The 18,939-nt window shown below is 45.1% G+C and overlaps 1 protein-coding gene across 3 annotated transcripts in view; it reads right to left on the reverse strand.

Moving 5' to 3' along the window:
* The window catches only part of ABL1 (ABL proto-oncogene 1, non-receptor tyrosine kinase), a 132,484-nt gene that overhangs the window by 16,533 nt on the left and 97,012 nt on the right, over nucleotides 1–18,939 (reverse strand). For all 3 annotated transcript variants that reach the window (XM_082842099.1, XM_082842100.1, XM_082842101.1), the window contains exons 2-4: nucleotides 11,782–11,955; nucleotides 10,941–11,236; nucleotides 3,574–3,846 (exon numbers count right to left, since the gene is read on the reverse strand). In XM_082842099.1, the coding sequence (XP_082698225.1) occupies nucleotides 3,574–3,846; nucleotides 10,941–11,236; nucleotides 11,782–11,955 (743 nt within the window). The remainder of the gene's footprint in view (nucleotides 1–3,573; nucleotides 3,847–10,940; nucleotides 11,237–11,781; nucleotides 11,956–18,939) is intronic.

Consider the following 18,939-nt stretch of genomic DNA (forward strand, 5'->3'; position numbering starts at 1 on the left):
TCCCTTTTCTTCTCTTCGGGTCTTCCTTTTGCCCTGAAGGTATAGGGCCCAGTGGTGGATAAAAGTAGGGCTTCGCTCCCCCTGCTGGTTAAGGAGAGTCTGGTCCTGACCGCTGAGGGTCCGCAATGCCAAACACCAAGGACAAGGAGGTCCTGCACAAAGAGGGGCTCAGTGAGAACCGGCTGAACAAACAAAAGCTTGGGCTAGAACTGCAAGGATTTCCCAAGTAGTCTTCAAGAGAGAGGCAGATCGTAGCTACAGCCTGTGAGGGAAGTGAACGGGGGTGGGCGGGGAAGGTGATTTTTAAAATGCGTAACTGTGGTTTATGCATATTTTTCATGGTATGTGAGAAATCAGAACCAGAAGAACAATTTAAAAAAAGACCTGGGCTTTGGAACGGGATGCCTGGGTTCAAATCCTGGCTCTGTCACTGCTGCCATGGAACTGACGCTAGGTCGGTTACTGAACCTCTCTCTGCTTCAGTTTTCTCAGCCTGAAATGGTGGTAACATCAGTAGCCTTCTCTTAAGGTGGCTGGAAGGATTAAATGAGATGCTCTATGTAAAGCCTAAAGCACTCAGACTCAGGCACGCAGTAAGAATCAATAAATATTAGCCATCACTGCTACCTGGAACCCACTCGAACTCTCAACGTCTGTAGTGGAGATGAACGCCCCAAATGTTGATACTAATCTTATTTGCCAAGTGGGAAACATACTGTACAGATGTTTTTTGTGCAGGGTGGGGTGGAAGGAGGGATAATTTATTTAGCAGTTGCTCAGTACCTTATTTTGGGTTAATATACCTCTAGAAAATGACACAGTCCCTTGGGACTTCCCTGGTGGCATACTGGTTAAGAATCCACCTGCCAATGCAGGGGACACGGGTTCGAGCCCTGGTCCGGGAAGATCCCATGTGCTGCGGAGCAACTAAGCCCGTGCGCCACAACTACTGAGCCTGCGCTCTAGAGTCCGCGAGTCACAACTAGTGAGCCCGTGTGCCTAGAGCCCGTGCTCCACAGCAAGAGAAGCCACCGCAATGAGAGGCCCGCGCACCACAACGAAGAGTAGCCCCCGCTTGCTGCAACTAGAGAAAGCCCGCGCACAGCAATGAAGACCCAACACAGACAAAAATAAATTAAAAAAAAAAAAAGAACCACGTTCACAAGTTAAAAAAAAAAAGAAAGAAAATGACACATTCCCTTTTCCCTAATTAGCTACCACTTGGAGTTACTATTCACAGAAATCGATGCTACTATATTCTGTAATTTTTTTAATGAACTATGAGATCACAAGTTAATAAGGCTCTTAGGAAAAATAATTAAACGTATAATAAAAAGCTTAATAACACATCGTTAGAGAAGTATGTTCTAGAAGGCACCCACTTCCAGATAATTCTGATGTATTGGTATAAAAAAAAAACCACCGCCGAGCTCCACGGGGTCCCTTCTCTAGAATCATCTTCTTCAGTTATTTGGAAAATAACGGCACAGCATCAGCTACCAGGCTCCGGATGCGCAGGCTCAGCGGCCGTGGCTCATGGGCGCAGCCACTCCGCAGCATGTGGGATCCTCCCGGACCGGGGCACGAACCCGTGTCCCCTACATCGGCAGGTGGACTCTCAACCACTGCGCCACCAGGGAAGCCCTCTACCTCTTCTTAAAGTTCTCCAACAAGCCTTTCCTGGACTGCTATCTACTGTATTTTGTGCTTTTACTCTTGTTTTGTTTCTGCAAACCCGGCAAACATGTGGGTAGCGCCTGCGCCTTTAACAGTTCTGCAAGCTGGTCAAGGCCCAGTTTCCCTGGGCCTGGTCCTCGGCCGAGTGCCGCCCTGGGCCACTGGAGCGCATGTCTCCCCGTGCCCTGGCCCGGGCTCTGGGAAGTGGGGCAATGGCTGTTCAGCTCATTCGAGGGCTCGCCAACATAGGCGTCCCCGAGAACAGCGAATCCGACCACCTTATTCCCGTGCGTCAAACCCTTCAACACGCCCCACTGCCTCCGGGACAGCGTCCCAGCTCCTCAGCCGGGTTCAGGCCTCTGTGACTCGGCGAGCCCTCTCTGCCCTCTACTTTCCTCTCCTGGCCCCGTTCCCTTGGCCAACTCCTGCTCGCCCCACTCACAACTCCCGTTCTGCTTTCTCCCTGCTGAGCAGAGCTCACCCGTCCTTCCTCTCGTCCCCATGTGGGGCCACAGCTCTGAGCGCGTGCCTCTAGCACAGCCCTTGTCACACCGCACCGCAATTATGGTCATACTTGCCTGTTTCTCCTACTAACTAGACTACTACCAACCAGATGATTCTAACCACCTAGACTAGCCTGAGGTCAAGAACTCTGTCCAATTTGTTTCCAAAATCCCAGTGTTAAGCTCAGGGTCTGGCAAATAAAAGTGAGGAGCTTGATAAATGCTTATTAAGTTAAAGAAAATCCTAACTGGAAAATATCCAGGGGTCCTCGAAATACCCAGGCCACCACCATTCACCACCCCCCTCCCCAAGCGTCAGTCCTGCCCCAAGGACCAAGCTAGCTAAGGGGACACAGTCAACATGAAGGGCAGGAAGCCACCTTTGGTTTCTGGGACTAAAGAATGCAATCTTTCCTCTAAAGTGTCACTTCCTATCAACCAGAAATCACAATTTCCATTTTATGGTGCCTTTGAGTGAGGGCAGCAGGGAAATGACCGAGGCCCGGAAAGGCGGGCTTTCTGGCTGCGTGCACCTGACCGACCTTCAAGAAGCACGCACACGCTCAGGTTCATTCTTCCCAGTGGTGGGTGTTTCAGTTCTGCTTCTGTGTTAACGGCTGCAAAACGGGGCTCCCTCTCCCAATTTCTGTGCACAGGTCAACATAATGGGAGTTCATTTAAAGCAAGCGAAAGCCACACAGGGCAACACTAGGGGACACTCTCACCACAGCTAACAACACGGCTCACGGTTTGAAGGAGGCGAGGCCTGCAAAGTGAACTTCCTTCCCTTGGCTCGCCAACAGCCGCTAGAGACTACAAACGCCAGGCGTCAGTTGAGAGTGGAAGCCGCGGTGATCGACAGCGGGCAGGCGGTATCCGAGGCCCTGCGAAGCCCCCATGTCTCCTTGGTGCCTTCCTAGAGGAGGCAGCCCACGCCTGTGCTTCCAGAAGTTTGGACATACGATTTGGGGAATGGGAACGTGCTAGAAACACCCAATGCACCTGCCTCTCAAATCTACCAACAAAAATCCACAGAAGAGTCAAATGCATTTTGGTTACATCTCCTACAACTCAGAGACCCGCCCCCCCACGCCCCGCCTTCTCTTAACTCAGTAAGAAGCGATCCAAATGCCAAACAAAACAGCACAGAACTCCACGGCTTTAAAACACCCTTGCCACAGAATGAAAAACTCCTCCAAATGACTAACCTTTTTACACCAAAAAACACAGCCGGCTCGAGCTGCAGAGTGAGGCCCCGGGCTGCGTGCACAGGCAGGCATCGCTGCGCCCCAGTGGGCAACAGGCCACCCTGAACTAAGGGGGTGCGCCACCTTGAGGCGCTGTGAGCAGCGAGGCTCTCACTGGACAGACAGCTGGGCGGTCCCGGGCTTACCTTCAGGGTCTTCACGGCCACCGTCAGGCTGTACTTCTTCCACACGCCTTCGTACACCTCCCCGTACTGGCCTCCGCCCAGCTTGTGTTTCATGGTGATGTCCGTGCGCTCCATCTCCCACTTGTCGTAGTTCGGGGACACGCCGTAGACGGTGGGCTTGTTGCGTTTGGGGGCCGGATAGTGGAGAGTGGTGATGAGCCCGTCGGCCACCGTTGAGTGGTGATGAACCAGCTCGGCCAAAGTGTTGAAGCGGCTCTCCGAGGAGACGTAGAGCTGAGGGGACAGGGACGGCCTTCAGCCACAGAGCGACACACATGCCAACCACTCCGGAGGCCAGCTTCGCTGAGCCTCAGTTTAATGCACTGCAGAACCTCAGATAAACGCCTCTCCACACAGGGCCGAGCGTTCAGAAAACCACTATGCTGCGTTCCTCCATGACCTCCTCCACCGGCCTAATAGGCACATGTCTGGCTCTCTGTAACCATTCTGAGCCCAGCGTAAATGTCCATGACGTAGTCCCTGACCACCCAATGTGCAGTCATCACCCGGCACCAGTTAGTCATCATATCACCTGCCTTACTTCTCTGCGTTGCACTTACCACTAGCTGACAACTCCTTGTTTATCTGCCTGATTACTGTCTGTCTGCAGCTACTAGAATGTCAGCTTCATGAGAACAGAGCCCTAAGCTGTCTGCTTTTATCCTGTATCCCCAATGTCCAGAACAAGAAATGAGCACATAACAGGTACTCCATAAATGCTGTTGAGTAAATTAATAAAGAGTAGAACTTAATAAGCATTTGCTGACTGGAAAAGAAAGTAACTTTTAATTATTATTACCTAAAACCTATAATGATATCATTATCTAGAACTAAACAGTGATCAGAGATGAAAATCACTATAAAACATAAACCTCCTTCTCTTTCCTGCCCCCTCGATTTGGGCTGAGTACGAAGCATCAGAGGGCAAGACTTGCAAGTCCCAGCAGTATGCCCACAGGAGATGCCCCCGCCAGCGCTCTCCCGGAACAGGGTGGGGACTGAGAGAGCCGCACAGAGGCCGTACAGCCTCGTCCAGCACAGGGAAGTCAGGAGAAGGGATACGAGACACAAGTTCATGTGAGTCTCTAACTGAGACCTACGGCAGGTGAGAACCCGTGCAGGGAGCCCCTGCCTGGGTCATTCGCGTCTGGACGCTGCGAAGGGGAAGAAGGCAAAGGTGCAGGCCGGCAGAGAGCAACAATGTGGATGGTGACGGCTATCTTTCTTCTCTCCTTTTTGTTTGGTTCGGTGATGTGGTGAGGGGATACTTCCTTACCAAAACCAATTCACATTAAAATTCACATAGAACATCTGGACTCCACGCACATAACTGAATCTGTTGGCTCACTAAGGGCAGCCCATGATCGCTGAAGGTGGAAAGGATACTAAGAATCACGACTAGGTGTTCATTTAAGACGTGCCCAAACTGCAAAGACACGGGCAGGAGGAAACAGATTTGGGACAGTGGTGATGCCTGAGGCCAGAGGGACAAAAAGGGACAGGATCAGTCAGCTGTAGCTGTAATATCTTTTACTACTTAAAAAGAAGAAACAGGAAGAAAAAGCCTGAAACACATCTGGCGGGGCCAAGGCCTTGGCTGCTGGCGATGGCAGGCTCCATTACCTTCGGCATGTTTGCAATGGGAGATAATAAAAATACTTCAGAAGAAGGAAGTAACAACAAATATACAATCTGAACCATCTGTAAGTCTCAAGAGGGTAAACAGGAGTCTTTAACAGGAGATTTTTTTTTTTCCTTTTTTGCTTGGGGAGATGAGAGACAAATTTTTAAAAATCATGCAAGCCAATGGCAAACTCTGGCTTAGAGATTTATAATTTACAATCTTTCTGTAGCAATCCTACTAAAATAAAATTCTGAGCAACCCAAGAACTGTCCAGAAAGATTCTGCAGCCCTGGGGACCTCGTCCCTCTGGAAGACGGTGCCTCTGAACAACGGCAGGACCTTTCAGGGTGAGGAGGCAGCCCGCGAGGAGGCCCTACTTTTAGACCTCAGGGCACCGAGGAGAGACCTCTAAGTGAACCACTCAAGGGAGAGGCCGTGAGCCTCACTCAGGCCCCTGAACGTGCCGGGGGCTGGGTCGGGGTGGGGGGCAGAGGCAGGCACCGCTGAGCCTGCCCTTAGCTTAAGGCCCGTGGACAACACGGCACTCTCCTTGGTGTTAGTCACCAAGGCACGTGCAATTCACAAAGATGATGGAGTGGGGGATGCAGGGAGAGTTCCAAATCCTCGCCCCTCTCTGGAGAAGACAGCTGTCCAACTGCTTCACTACAGGCTGTAAACGCTCCAAGCCCTCTTCTCTCTGGCTACTCAGCTGGTGGGCACTTTTCCTACTAAGGAGGGACGAGAGGAGTGAAAACCCACTCCAAGAAGGCACCCGCTGGAGCCACAGCACCCCTCCCGCCTTGGAAATCACTGGCACAGTACACGCAAAAGAGCCTGTTTCACTTGCTGGGCTCCTGGGGCAGGTCGCCTGGGAGCAAGGCTCATTACCTACTTCTCCCCGTCAGCCTGAAAGGAGCACTCCCCAGCCCCAAGATTAAGTTCACTCAACCGCCCAGAATGCTAATGGCTCCCCGAAGCCCTAGTTTATGCAGAGTTTGTTCTTGGTCTCAGCTGATTCCCTCTCAGGCTCCTTTATTAGAGGTTTCAGAGTTATGGGAGGTTTCACTGAATGGGCAAACTTCATCTTTTTCAATAATTAAATTTACAGACCCCCAAACTTAGTTCATTTTTCAACATAAAATACCAACATACCAACACATTAAATATTGAAACTCCCTTAAATGTACTGCGCAGCCATCTTCTACCAGTCAAGGCTGGTGGCTTCCTTCTGATTACTGCTAGTTTGGGAGCAGCATTTTGCTAGCGAACTGGGTAATCTTCATCAGGAATTCATGGCATGTTCACAGAAGAAAGTGAAATTAGTGTTATGAATGGCATGTCATTATGCTATGCACCCAGTTACATAAACACCCTGGGTGCTCAGCCAGGGTGTGCCTCTTCCTAATCACGCAGGGACCCGAAAGATAGGACCTGTCAAAGAAACTCACCAGAAACAGCTTTCCCCCTGACAGCCAGACTCACAGGCTTATCGGACGTGTGCAACCTTTGGCTGCCTCAGACCCTGGAGTCCCACCTGGGACGTAGTATGTACAGGCTGCAAGGCCAGGAAGTGACCCCCACCCCCCAACCAACCTCCAAGCTACTCAAATACCAGCAGGAAGGCAGTGTTTCATAATGAAGCAGTACTTAGTAATAATGCTCCCGGTCTCCTCGACAAGGGAAGATCAGCTACGGTTTAGCAGGCTTTTCACCAGATGCCTGCACCTGCTGACCAGTGTCCCGCCACCTCTGCTAAAGCTGATGCCCGAATGCCACTCCTGTCAACTCAGACCTGTCACTTTAGGAGACCATGAAAATCAACGTCAACTGCATCTCTTGGAGAAAAGGAAGGACAGGAAAGACTCTATCAAGGGCTATAATCGTGGGGCTTGGTGGCAGCATCCCACCCAGGTACATACGATGCAGGCACAAATAACCACAACAAGTGAAGAACGACTGGGGGTGGGGGGTGGAGGAGGAAAATCAGTCTTTAATTCCACTACATTGGCAGAGGATTCCAAACTTTAAGAAAGCAGTAAGAATGAAAACCAAATCCCAGGGTATCTGAGGGCTGCTAAGACTCTCGGGACGCCTAGGAAACAGCAATGGCTCAGTTTGGTATGATGCTTTCAAGTCTAGCCTGAGACTCCCAGAGTCCTAGGCTCTGGGCCCTGAGCCGGTGGCCCCGGGCTGACTGACCAACTGACAACGGCTGCTGAAAGCTCAGAAACATGGGAGGGAGGTCAACCACAGCCAAGAGGGTGGAGGCAGAAAGAAATCCTTTGGGGCCTTAGAGAAGAATCTTCTAAATTCAGTTGTTTTCTAAAGATTAGCTAATTTGAAAATGAGAATTAAAACTTATTCAACCCCAGTCTATTCCTCCCACCAAACTTAAAATTTTCCCTTTCGAAATCCAAAAAGGATTGCATCAAAGCTCTGCTATGTAAGCAGCCTTTTTTCAACGCCAGCCCACACTGTCCCATGCGTCGTTATAATACCCCCCCTTCCCGATTCTGACACTGTTCCACTCATTCCAGGAATATAATCCCACCCAACAGAGCCCCCTCGAGTGTGGCCTGATGACCCCGTGGGTTGAGAAGTCTCCAGGTGCTCGGACAGCTGAAGGGAGAGTCTTTGCCGGGGAGGGAAGGAGGCGGGCAAGATGCCCAGGTCACTCTGATGAGTAGCGGATACAGCCTGATCAAATGGGTTCCTTGTGCTCTACCTGGAATGAAGGGAACCACCTGGCACACATGAGATTTTAGACAGAGGGCTCAGCTTCCTCGTCAGATGACTCTCAAATTCTGCAGATCATGTATCCACGTAGGCTTTGCTCTCCCCCTTTTAACCATATTTTAGACCAACCCCCAGCTAATGAGTTGTCAGACTAGATCATGCTTGCCTGCATCCGTTCCAAGGATGCTGATTAAACAACTCCAGGGAAAAGGAACCATTATCCTGTTCAGGACAAACCTCAACTGATTACCGTGGTGCAGCGGGGCTCGCCCTGGATAAACGGCACAGATGGGAAGCAAGCTGTCAGCTCCAAGAAATCACCTCCCTCATGGGCTGTGCACTCTGTTGTTCTAATTCACTAAAAGGGCACCCTTGTGGTCTGAAGCCAAGGTTTCAAAGGGCCCGGCACCCTGGAATACATCCCCCAGAATGGAGGACCTAGTTTTGCATCGGGGATGAGAACAGTGACCTCAAAAGCACGCTGATGAGGCCGACCTCTGGTCACACGTCAAAGGCAGACTATGCTGTCCGTCCTACAGACTACAGTGCTGGTCTAAAGACATGTGCAATGACGAAAAGGATCAGATATTGGCAATAAGGACTCTAGCCAGGAGACTTTGAGACATGTGGAAAAAACAACAGATAAGAACACTGAAAAAAGAAACGCATTGTGCATTTGTATGGTACAAATGAATGTGTGAGGAGAGCCATGAAAATGCTAGCAAGATTAAGAAATGGGAACTAGGGACTTCCCAGTCCCCAGGAGTTCCCACTACTTCCCAGTAGTTAGGACTCTGCGCTTCCACTGCAGGGGGCGTGGGTTCGATCCCTGGTCATTGGGGGGTGGGGGGGCTAGGATCCTTCATGCCCCCCCACATGGCATGGCCAAAAAAAAAAAAAAAAAGAAAGGAACTAAACTAGCCCTACCAGATATTAAAACATATTATAAAGCCATAACAATTAAAAGTCTGATTCTGGCATATGAACAGACAGACCAATGGAAGAGAGCAGACCTAAATACATATGCAAATTTGGTATACCTCAAATACACAGGAAAGGATGAGTTTAGTAAATGGCATAGGAAGCACAGGTATATTAAACATAATGAGATACCATCTTTACCAATCAGAGACAGGGATGTTTTTACAAGTCTGAGAATATACTGGTGATGAGGGGAAGGGGAAACACGCACTCTCACAGCATTGCTGGTGAGAAAACACATCTGTACAATTTCTAAAGAAAGTAATTTGGCAATATCAACATAAACTCCAATCAGTTCTAGCAACTTACCTTGCATATGCTTGGACTGTACACAAAGAAGTATGTGCAGTGTATTTTCAAAATGCCAGTCGTGACCCACTAGTGGGTCTATGAAATAAACTCAGTGCATCATGACCAGGAGTTTCAAAAAAAATGAAACAGAACAGAATGGTATATAAAGTATCAGAATGCGTTACGTACAGTAAGAGTAAGTAGGGTTTCGTGAACCTTCTGTTCCTAGTGTGTGTACCGGATGGTGACGTAAAACTTTTTTTTTTTTTTACAGTGGGCTATTTTTTTTAAAGGTTTGAAATCCACTTTACAACAGCATTATTTATAATAGCAAAAGATTGGAAACAGCCTAAAAGTCGGCCAGCAGGGGACTGCTTAAATAAATGATGGTCCATCCACGCTAGGCAGTCATTAATCAGAATGAGGCAGCTCTAAATGTGCTGCCATAAAACAACCTCCAAAATATATTACTAGGTGGGAAAAGCAAGATGCAGACAGTGTAGATTATGCATCGTTTCTGTTTTTTTTAAAAATATAAACATATATATACTGGGGAACTCTGGGAGAAACTGGTCACAGTGGTTGCCTGGGCAGGGGAACTGAATTAGGAGACAGAATTATGTTTCACGGCAACTCATTTTTTTTTTTAAACCATTTGCATGCATTACATATTATTAAAAGAATACATACACCATCTGGGCCCATCCCGACAATCCACCTATCTGCACCCTCAACAACAGCGTGGTGCAGCGGAGCAGACAGTGGAATCTGAGCCTAGTTCCCATCAGTTACTCACTATGTGATCTTCAGCAAGAAATTTTATCCCTCTAAGCCTTCATTTCTTTAATGCAAAAATGCAGCTGAAAGCAGTATCTGCCCTGAGGACTAAGGTGAGGTTTAAAAGAAATGAAGGTTGAAAAATGCCCCACCAAACAGTAGGAACTCAGTACATGTTAATTTCTCCCTTCCCTTCATGGACTCTTAATGACTGTTGACCACAAAACCATATATATCAACTCCTTTACAAAACTACAGTTCGGGTTTGGAAATATACGGGTATGACGTGATCCCATTTTTGTTTAAAAACTGTGTGTATATATGTATTATGACCACAAAACCATATATATCAACTCCTTTACAAAACTACAGTTCGGGTTTGGAAATATACGGGTATGACGTGATCCCATTTTTGTTTAAAAACTGTGTGTATATATGTATTATACACACACACACACACACACACACACAAATGTGATTTTATCTATAGAAAGAAAGCCACGTACCAGACTTGTTTTGGGGAGGTGCTATTAAGGTGGTCTTTCACTTTAAAAATAACCATCTATTGTGTGAATTTTCCTCACTTAGGATAAATTACTTTCATATAAGAGATTTTTTTTTAAAAAGGAAGAGTCTTAGTGTAAGAAATACGTCCAAAACCCAACAGATGATCCACTTATCTTATGAACCTGCTGATAACCAAACTCCAGCGGGACAATTAGAGAACCACATCAGCCCGTGGACTTGTAATGTCACATGATCGGTCCTCAACGGAGGGTCTTTAACAAGGCTAGTGGGATGATGCGTGCTGTTTCAAACATCTTCTTGGTTGAGCTTTGTTGCAAAACCTTATCAACCTAGCGGCAGGACCTCTTGTCCCCACCCTGGCCCATCGGCTCCCCTGCCTGGGGCCCCCTACCTTGCCATCAGAAGCAGTGTTGATCCTGTAGTGGTACACCCTCCCTTCGTATCTCAGCGAGATGGACCTCTGCCCAGGACTGCTCTCGCTCTCCCGAACCAAGAAGCTGCCATTGATCCCACTGCTCAGCAAGTACTCAGCGGCGTTGCGGGACACGGGCCCATGGTACCAGGAATGTTTCTCCAGACTGTTGACTGGCGTGATGTAGTTGCTTGGGACCCACCCTTGGCCATTTTTAGTTTGGGCTTCACACCATTCCCCATTGTGATTGTAGCCTAAGACCCGGAGCTTTTCACCTTAGAAGAAAAGAACCAAATCAGACATATCAGTTTTAGAAGCTAATTCGTTCATTCTCACGTACTCTTCTATGATTACTAAAGATCTCCAAGTTCCTAAATACCTATTTCATTTTAACAAGTCCACGTAAATATATGTATTTACAAGCGTATGAGTATGAAGCTCCCTGTTTATATTGAATATGCAGATAAATATATAGCCTCAGTTTTTATAAATCTATTACTCAAGTGCTTTGTTTCTAATATAAGGAAGCTTTTAGTGGAAAGATACTTTTTCTTAAAAAAAAAAAAAGTGTTTTCAGTGTTTGGTCCAGATGTCTTTTTCAATATAAAATAGGGAAAGCTCTGTTTTTGCCAAGAACTATGCAGGAACTCTTCTCCTTAAGGAAAAGTGACGCTTGTAAGGATGCTGTTAGTTTTTCGGGTCTCTCTGCATTCCAAACTAAAGCTGCTCTTTCCGCCAGCAAAGGGGCAGCCAGTCCGGCTCCGGCTTCCCCGGATTTCTGTCTCTTGCAACGATCACCAGCTGCCCACAGATCTTTTACCTTTAGTTATGCTTAAAGTGTTATCCCCACTGGCCACAAAATCATACAGTGCAACGAAAAGGTTGGGGTCATTTTCGCTGGGACCAGCGAGAAGGTTTTCCTTAGAGTTCCAACGAGCTGCTTCGCTCAGACCTTGGGGCTCGAAGTCAGATGCTACTGGCCTCTGAAGGGCTTCTGGAAGAGAAAGAGAGAAACAGAAGAAAGAAACAGGGAAGAAAGTTTTATTCTCAGGAGCAAAAAAGTCTGTGTATCCAACATTACATATATTCTTAATTTATTTCATTTCTTAACATCTGCACATATTATCTATTAATCAGAAAGGTGATTTAAAAAAATGGACTCTTCCTTTCCCAAATCTTGTGAAAAACCCTAAATATTTACATTCTGGAGTGGTAACTACCGTTCCCAAATGGTTTAAACTTTTTAAGTTTACTAATTCAAAAAATTCAACTAGAAATAGAGACAGTCCATCCTCACACGTCTTTGCCATTGCTTATGTTATAACATGGAGCAAAAGTTTCTTGCTTTAAAACATTTTTAAATGTAGGAAAGTTAATAAACGTGCATAATTTAAAAGTCAAATAGTGCTGAAGAGCTTATAATGAAGGACAAACAGTTTCCATCCCACTCCCGTCTACACCCAGAGGCAACAGCTGTTTTCTTGGTGACCACCTCCATCTCTCTGAACAGAAGCTATATCATTATAATCGCTGTTCCCTCTCCCCCCATCTCTCCTGCACCAGCCTCTACTGGTCACCTTTGCATTTTCAGTAACAGACTTACACTTTTATTTCCTTTTCTTCCTGCTAGAGACCATATCTCTCAACTATTTACCTCACAAGATAAGGATATTAACATCCTACCCTTCCTTCCAGCTTTCCCCCCTCTACACTCGAAGTACGGCCTTCTTTACATTTTCTTCCACTTTGTGTAAAAGAAATTCTGTTCTATTCTTTAATAAAGTCTTTCATTTTTGTCTATAGGTAGATTCTAAAGGTTGAAAACCAATCTGCATCTTTTACGTTAGGAATGTGTGACTATTACTCACTACAGGGTTAAATACAGTTCAATATTTTTTCCTGAAGTTTTTTCTTGTCTTTCTCTTTTTTTTTTTTTTTTTGGAACTATGTTCAAACTCTCCATGGGTCCTTTCACACCAGCAAATCTACTCCAAGTAGATCTTAACAGTTATAGAATATTATGGCTAAGAAATCAAACTTTTAAAAAGGGGGAAAGGGGAAAATTCTAATTTGAGAAGAATGGAAAGACCTACCATCTGTTTACACCAAACATAAATGGCAACAGAACAAAATTGTTTTAAATTTCCCTTTTTATGGATTTAGAGGACCCCCAAACATCTTTTCTTGGGCAGTAACACCCAGCTCAGGGATGGGCGTGATTCTGCAGTACTCACTTCAAAAAAGACACTGGAGGCACCTGATACATCTGAGAGACTAGCCTAAACTTCCGGAAACACAACTGGAGAACTTTCAGAAACAAACATTGTTTAAACTATCTCTTTGGAATAAACCAATAGAACATAAATAAGAAGGCCTCCCAATTCTAGCTTTTGTACTACTGACTATAGTGAACCTTCAGGAATTGTTTTTCTAAAAGAGAAAATCTCAAATTATGTCACTACTATGCTTGGTAATTTTGTTTTATGAATCTTGAGGGCAAAGATAATTTCAAGGAAGAGCATCTTGTAACACTACCATTTCCTAGAATGTGCAAAAGGCTTAGTGATGCGTTAGGCCCTGTTCTCTGAGTACTTACTTACAGCAGCTCTAAAAGTATATCTAGTGCCATCGTGATCACAGACTGACCGATTAACCAAAAAAACCTGGTCAAAGCAGGGAATTTTTGAAAATTAAAATCTGTGATCCCCTAACCCCACCTGAATGTACACTGATTTGCTAGTCTTGACGACAGGGCCAAGGACTGTCCTTTTGAGTGTGGGTACGTGTTTACAGTTGGATGTTGTCTTACCATCCTATCTATAATGCATCATCTCACTTCAGCTTCCTACAGGTGGAAGAAGAAGCTGGAGCCATTCGATATGTCATCCCAGTACAATCCCTTCCAATGTTTATAGGTGTGTCACTCACACCTAGTCCTGTAGGAATTTTTAAAAAGTGACCTGCATTTACAGAGGCTATCTAAAACATTCACTTAAATTTTCATAGAGACAAATCTCTGTTCACATTTGGATTTCACTGGTTGCATATTAACCAAGTAATTAAAGCAACAAGTGTATCTGAAATAAAGAGGTGTAGAAAGAAACACAAGTGGCTCTGGGTGTGGCTGTGACTCAGGTGGTGGGAGCAATGTGTGGTAGTGGAGCGGCTGCCCTACCCCGTGGGCACCAGAGAGGCATGTGTTATGAAGGAAGCCGAGCCGCTGGTCGCTTCAGCAAGTCAGTTCGGTGAAAGCAAGTCAAAAGAGCTTCTACTGTCGTTACGTCGATATTAAGTAAAATTATTAGGCAAAGCATTCTTTTTTTTTTCTTTACTCATTTATTTTTTTTTTAACATCTTTATTGGAGTATAATTGCTTTACAATGGTGTGTTAGTTTCTGCTTTATAACAAAGTGAATCAGTTATACATATGTTCCCATATCTCTTCCCTCTTGCCTCTCCCTCCCTCCCACCCTCCCTATCCCACCCCTCTAGGTGGTCACAAAGCTCCGAGCTGATCTCCCTGTGCTATGCGGCTGCTTCCCACTAGCTATCTATTTTACGTTTGGTAGTGTATATATGTCCAAGGCAAAGGATTCTTAACATAGAAGAACTCTTGCATATCAAAAGGAAAAGAGAAAACCCTCCTCTATGGAAAAATAGACCAAAACTATGAATAAGCAGCACACGGGAAATTTAAATTACCGTTAAACACGGAAAGCATGTCTACCCTCCTAATAATCAAAGAAATGCAAATTCTCCATGAAATTGGGCAGGGACATTTTCTTGAGGCTAACAGGGTAATAAAACTTCAATGAAATGGGCACTCTCATACAATGCTAATAGTTAGTATAGATATTGCTGTAACATTTTAGGAGAAAAACTGGAAATGTGAACCGAACTGAGTCTTTAAAGAATTCCATCACCTTTGACATACTGCTAGGAATTTATCCCAGGAGACCCACACAATGATTTGTATATACTGATTTTTAAGTAACAGCACAGAAAAGGAAAGGTACACAATATTTAGCAACACGAGATAAGTTAGTTCGTGGTCCATCGATAAAACAGAATACATTCGTAAAGCCATTCAAAATATTTTTGGAAAAAATATCTAATAACTTGGAAATATACTATAACAATACCCCATTTCATAAAAATTGAAAAAAAGTCCAGAAGGAACTATATCAAAATGTGAACAGTAGTTAACGCATGGTAGCATGTTAACAAGTACCATTAACAGTAATTTAACTTGGGGTGGTGGGATTACGAACATTTTAAGTTTTCTTTATTCTTTTCTGTATTTTGGCATATGTCTCACAATGAATGTGGATTGTTTTTATAATCAGAAAACAATAAAAAAAACCTGTCATATATAGAAGCCAGCGGACACTTATATAATTGATCATCTAACATGAAAAAGTACACAGGGTGGGGAGGGAATCTCCTCAAGCTGTCCTGAGAAAGTATGTGTGCATTCCCCTCCAGTGTCCCAACTTCGTGGCCATGAGCACACGACTTGCGCGGACCAGGCCTACACAGGAAATTAAAGCAAAGTCATGAATACAGAAATGCTTTTCTTCTCAAATGCCATTTGACCTCTTCTATCAAACATTCTGCAGCATCTGGATTTGATCAAAGTTACATAATCAGGGGAAGTAGCCTGGAAAACACCTGGAATAGGCAGAACACAGATACTGGCTCAGGGGTGACTGTCGACTTAAAAGTATGGGTTAAAGAGGGACTGTCCCTAACGTGGAGACAGATGCTGAGAATTTCATGTGAGGGGATGAGGCCTTTGTCAGGAAGGAAAGGGCCTCCCACAGCTTTTTGATTCAACAGGACGTCAGGAAATCCAAGGCAGCCTTTCAATTTTCCTCTCCAATTCTTGCTCCATTCCACAAATTAATGGCCAAAGCCCAAAGGGAAGTATTGCTCATGCTTGCCTCTGGATCGAGACACTGAAGTGTAGCCACAGTCGAACACCAAAACCTTCCAGTGAATTCCCAATCCAGGCTGATGTCAAAATTGACTCACAATGTATAAATGCCAAGTTCCTTGCTTCATTTCACAGTGAACTATGCTTGTCAACCTTAAAAATGATCACAGTTTACAAGGCCAAAGTTGCAGAATGTACTTAAATCTTCCTTGCTTAATACATGAACTTCCTGCCAGTCCCAGGTTAGACCCCCTAAAGAAGCTCAAAGGATTCATTAAAAAAGGATGCCCCAAACAGCTCCCCTCTTCTGTTCTGCCAATGGAAAAAGGAATCTTAGCATCTATTATTCTTAAAAAGTTTAGTTAACGTTTTCTGCAGCATCCTGAGTTATATTTTTAAAATATTTTTTATATCTTCAAAAATGTCTCCCATCTCATTGAAAATCCTTTTGTTATTTCACCACATCTTTAATGAAAAGGTTCCTACTCACCAACAAAACTCAGGAAAAGTCATATACCAAGAATGGTGCTATCTAAAGACATGCCTCCAAAGCTCTAAAAAGCTATGGCTCCAACCATGAGACTAGCTAACTGAAAATTCTGTAAGAACAACGCCACAGAATGCACTGGATCTGTGCGTGATTAACTTATTTGGACAGTATTCTAAGAAAATAGCTTGGGTCTTTAAAGTACAATTTAAAGAGCATTTTATACAAAGATAATCCTTTCTTAAAGTTGTGAGTCACTGATCAAAAATGTTTACAAAAGATTCTCCCATATGGCATATCTGTCTAGACTTTCAGGGGCTGCTGCTGGAGCTGCCACTGGCAAAAAGCAGGAGGAAGTAATGTGCTACTGCAGTCCCGAGGGGAGGGGAGGGGAGGGGAGACTTCACCTCCAGGAAAAACATCCCTGGGAAGCTTCCTACCTTCCTGTTGGCGCTCGTGCCCAAGGTCACGGTTCCTTCTAGAGTGAGAGCAGCCAGCTCCGTGGCAGTCATTACTATCCACACTGGGGCTCTCGCTGGGGTTCAGGGTGGGGGAGGGGCGCGAGGGTGGAGCGTGTCGCGGGTGATAAACATTCCCTTCACTTTTGCTCACATTCAATCATTGAAACCCTGGTTGCTTTAGTCTCATTTCCTTTGTGGGCCCTGCATTATTATGCTCTAGCTCAAGGAATCTCTGTAATTAAAAAATCTATAAAACAGATCCTTCAGAAAAGAAGGAAGCCTTCGTGTTTTATTTCATACTCGGTTCCAGCTGATGAGATCACGCTCAGACTATTTAACAGTCTAATACAACTTTTTATGATATGAGCTTAGAGGAAAAGTATTATTTCCCACAATTTGAACTCGATGAAAGCCATTTTATCTACATTCTACATGGTCCTTTATTTTGTAATTTACACCCTCACCCGGAGCAGTTAAAATTATTAAAAAAAAAACAAGTTTAGCTGAATATAGCCTTGGCATTAAGTTCTCACTCTGAACAAAATGTTCCCAGCGCCCCAAAACACTGTGTCAGCTGCTGGGGAGCAGGGGTAGGGCAACGTGGTAACGATGCAAGGAATCATCACACAGCCTCTGCTCCTTGTGGGAGAAACACAGTTCATGAAAACTGACACACCCTCAAAGCAAAAGTCTAATAGAAGATGGGCGCTGTCCTGCGGATTAATTGATAAGGACACGGACACTGAGGGCCAGGAGTTGTGAGGGGGGCGAGCTCAGTAGGAAGGAGGTGGACCCTGAACGAGACCGTGCCTGGCAAGAGAAGCAGGGTTATTAACACAGGGACCCAAGGCTAGCCTGACACATCAAGGCTGCTAAGGGAGGGGTCTTCAGTTGGGCTGTGTTGTGGACCCTCTGGTGATGCCCAGGGACTCCTTCTCAGAATACAGTTTGTAACTGCATCAAATACATATGCAGCACTGCAAAGGAAAACAACTCTATTGAAACAGTCCTCAAAATATTTTTAAAGAAGTAATTTGTGATACGGTGCTTCTTTATTAATGCATTAAATATATGCTCCTTTATTAACACCTTAAATAACAAGCTCTAGTAGTAGCTACTGTCAGTTCAAAGTAGTAATGAGTGTAAGTAATAATTACAATTGTTACATGATATGAAAATATCTGATTTCTACTGGTGGCAAAGTCACAAGTACTGCTAATATTACTGTGGTTTGTTACCTACGTTCTCTAAAGAATAATATACTAATTTTCAGTTATGTTTAGTGAAATAAAGTTTTAATATTTTTCCATCCAAGGACATGGAGGCTCCGAATTCCACGCCAGATCCCGAGGGCCTTGCAGGTTCACAACTGCTACACTACAGATTTGCGTTCACTAGAACCCCAGTAACCTGAGAGGGAGAAGGGCCTAGAAAGGGCGCTGCAATAAATTAGCTCAAAGCCCGCATTATTCAGTTTTCTTTTTAGATAAATGCAGTTGTATTACTTCCCACTTAGGGGCATTGTAGGTAATAAATTGAATGGGTTTCTTAGAGAAATCTCCTTTAAAAAATAAAAAGTTAAAAAATAAAGTTATTTAAATTAGCCCAAGGTCTAACTGTGTCTGGGAATCTTTTTACATTATAATGTTCCTAGCCAATTTTAGAAAACAGAATTCTCCATCCTAACCTCTGTCCCCATTGGCAGTCCAGGTACACAGTGCTCCCTTCTGAAGGTACACAGTCCCTGCCCCCCTCCCTCCACCAGAAAGCAAAAAAATAAAAGGAATTTTGTGTCACCTTCTAAGAATCTACTGTCAAAGAAGTCTACAGTTACTGCAAATGAAGTATAAAGACCACTATAAAATAAGACCCTACCGTCTTCAAACCATTCTCAACCCCATCATTCACACACACCCCCTCTCCCTATCATCCCAGTAAGTGCACACCCACAGCCTGGCCACCTTCCCTCCTAAACCTCTGATCAGTCCCGTACTTTCCACGCCCCACCACACCCTTGACTGGTTTCCACCTTCGACCCCCCCCCCCTTCATTCCACCTCCACACTGCCACCAGAGCAGTCGTTCTAAAATGCAG

This window comes from Leucopleurus acutus (genome assembly GCF_964270905.1).
Source record: "Leucopleurus acutus genome assembly, chromosome: 7".
Taxonomy (NCBI): Eukaryota; Metazoa; Chordata; class Mammalia; order Artiodactyla; family Delphinidae; genus Leucopleurus; species Leucopleurus acutus.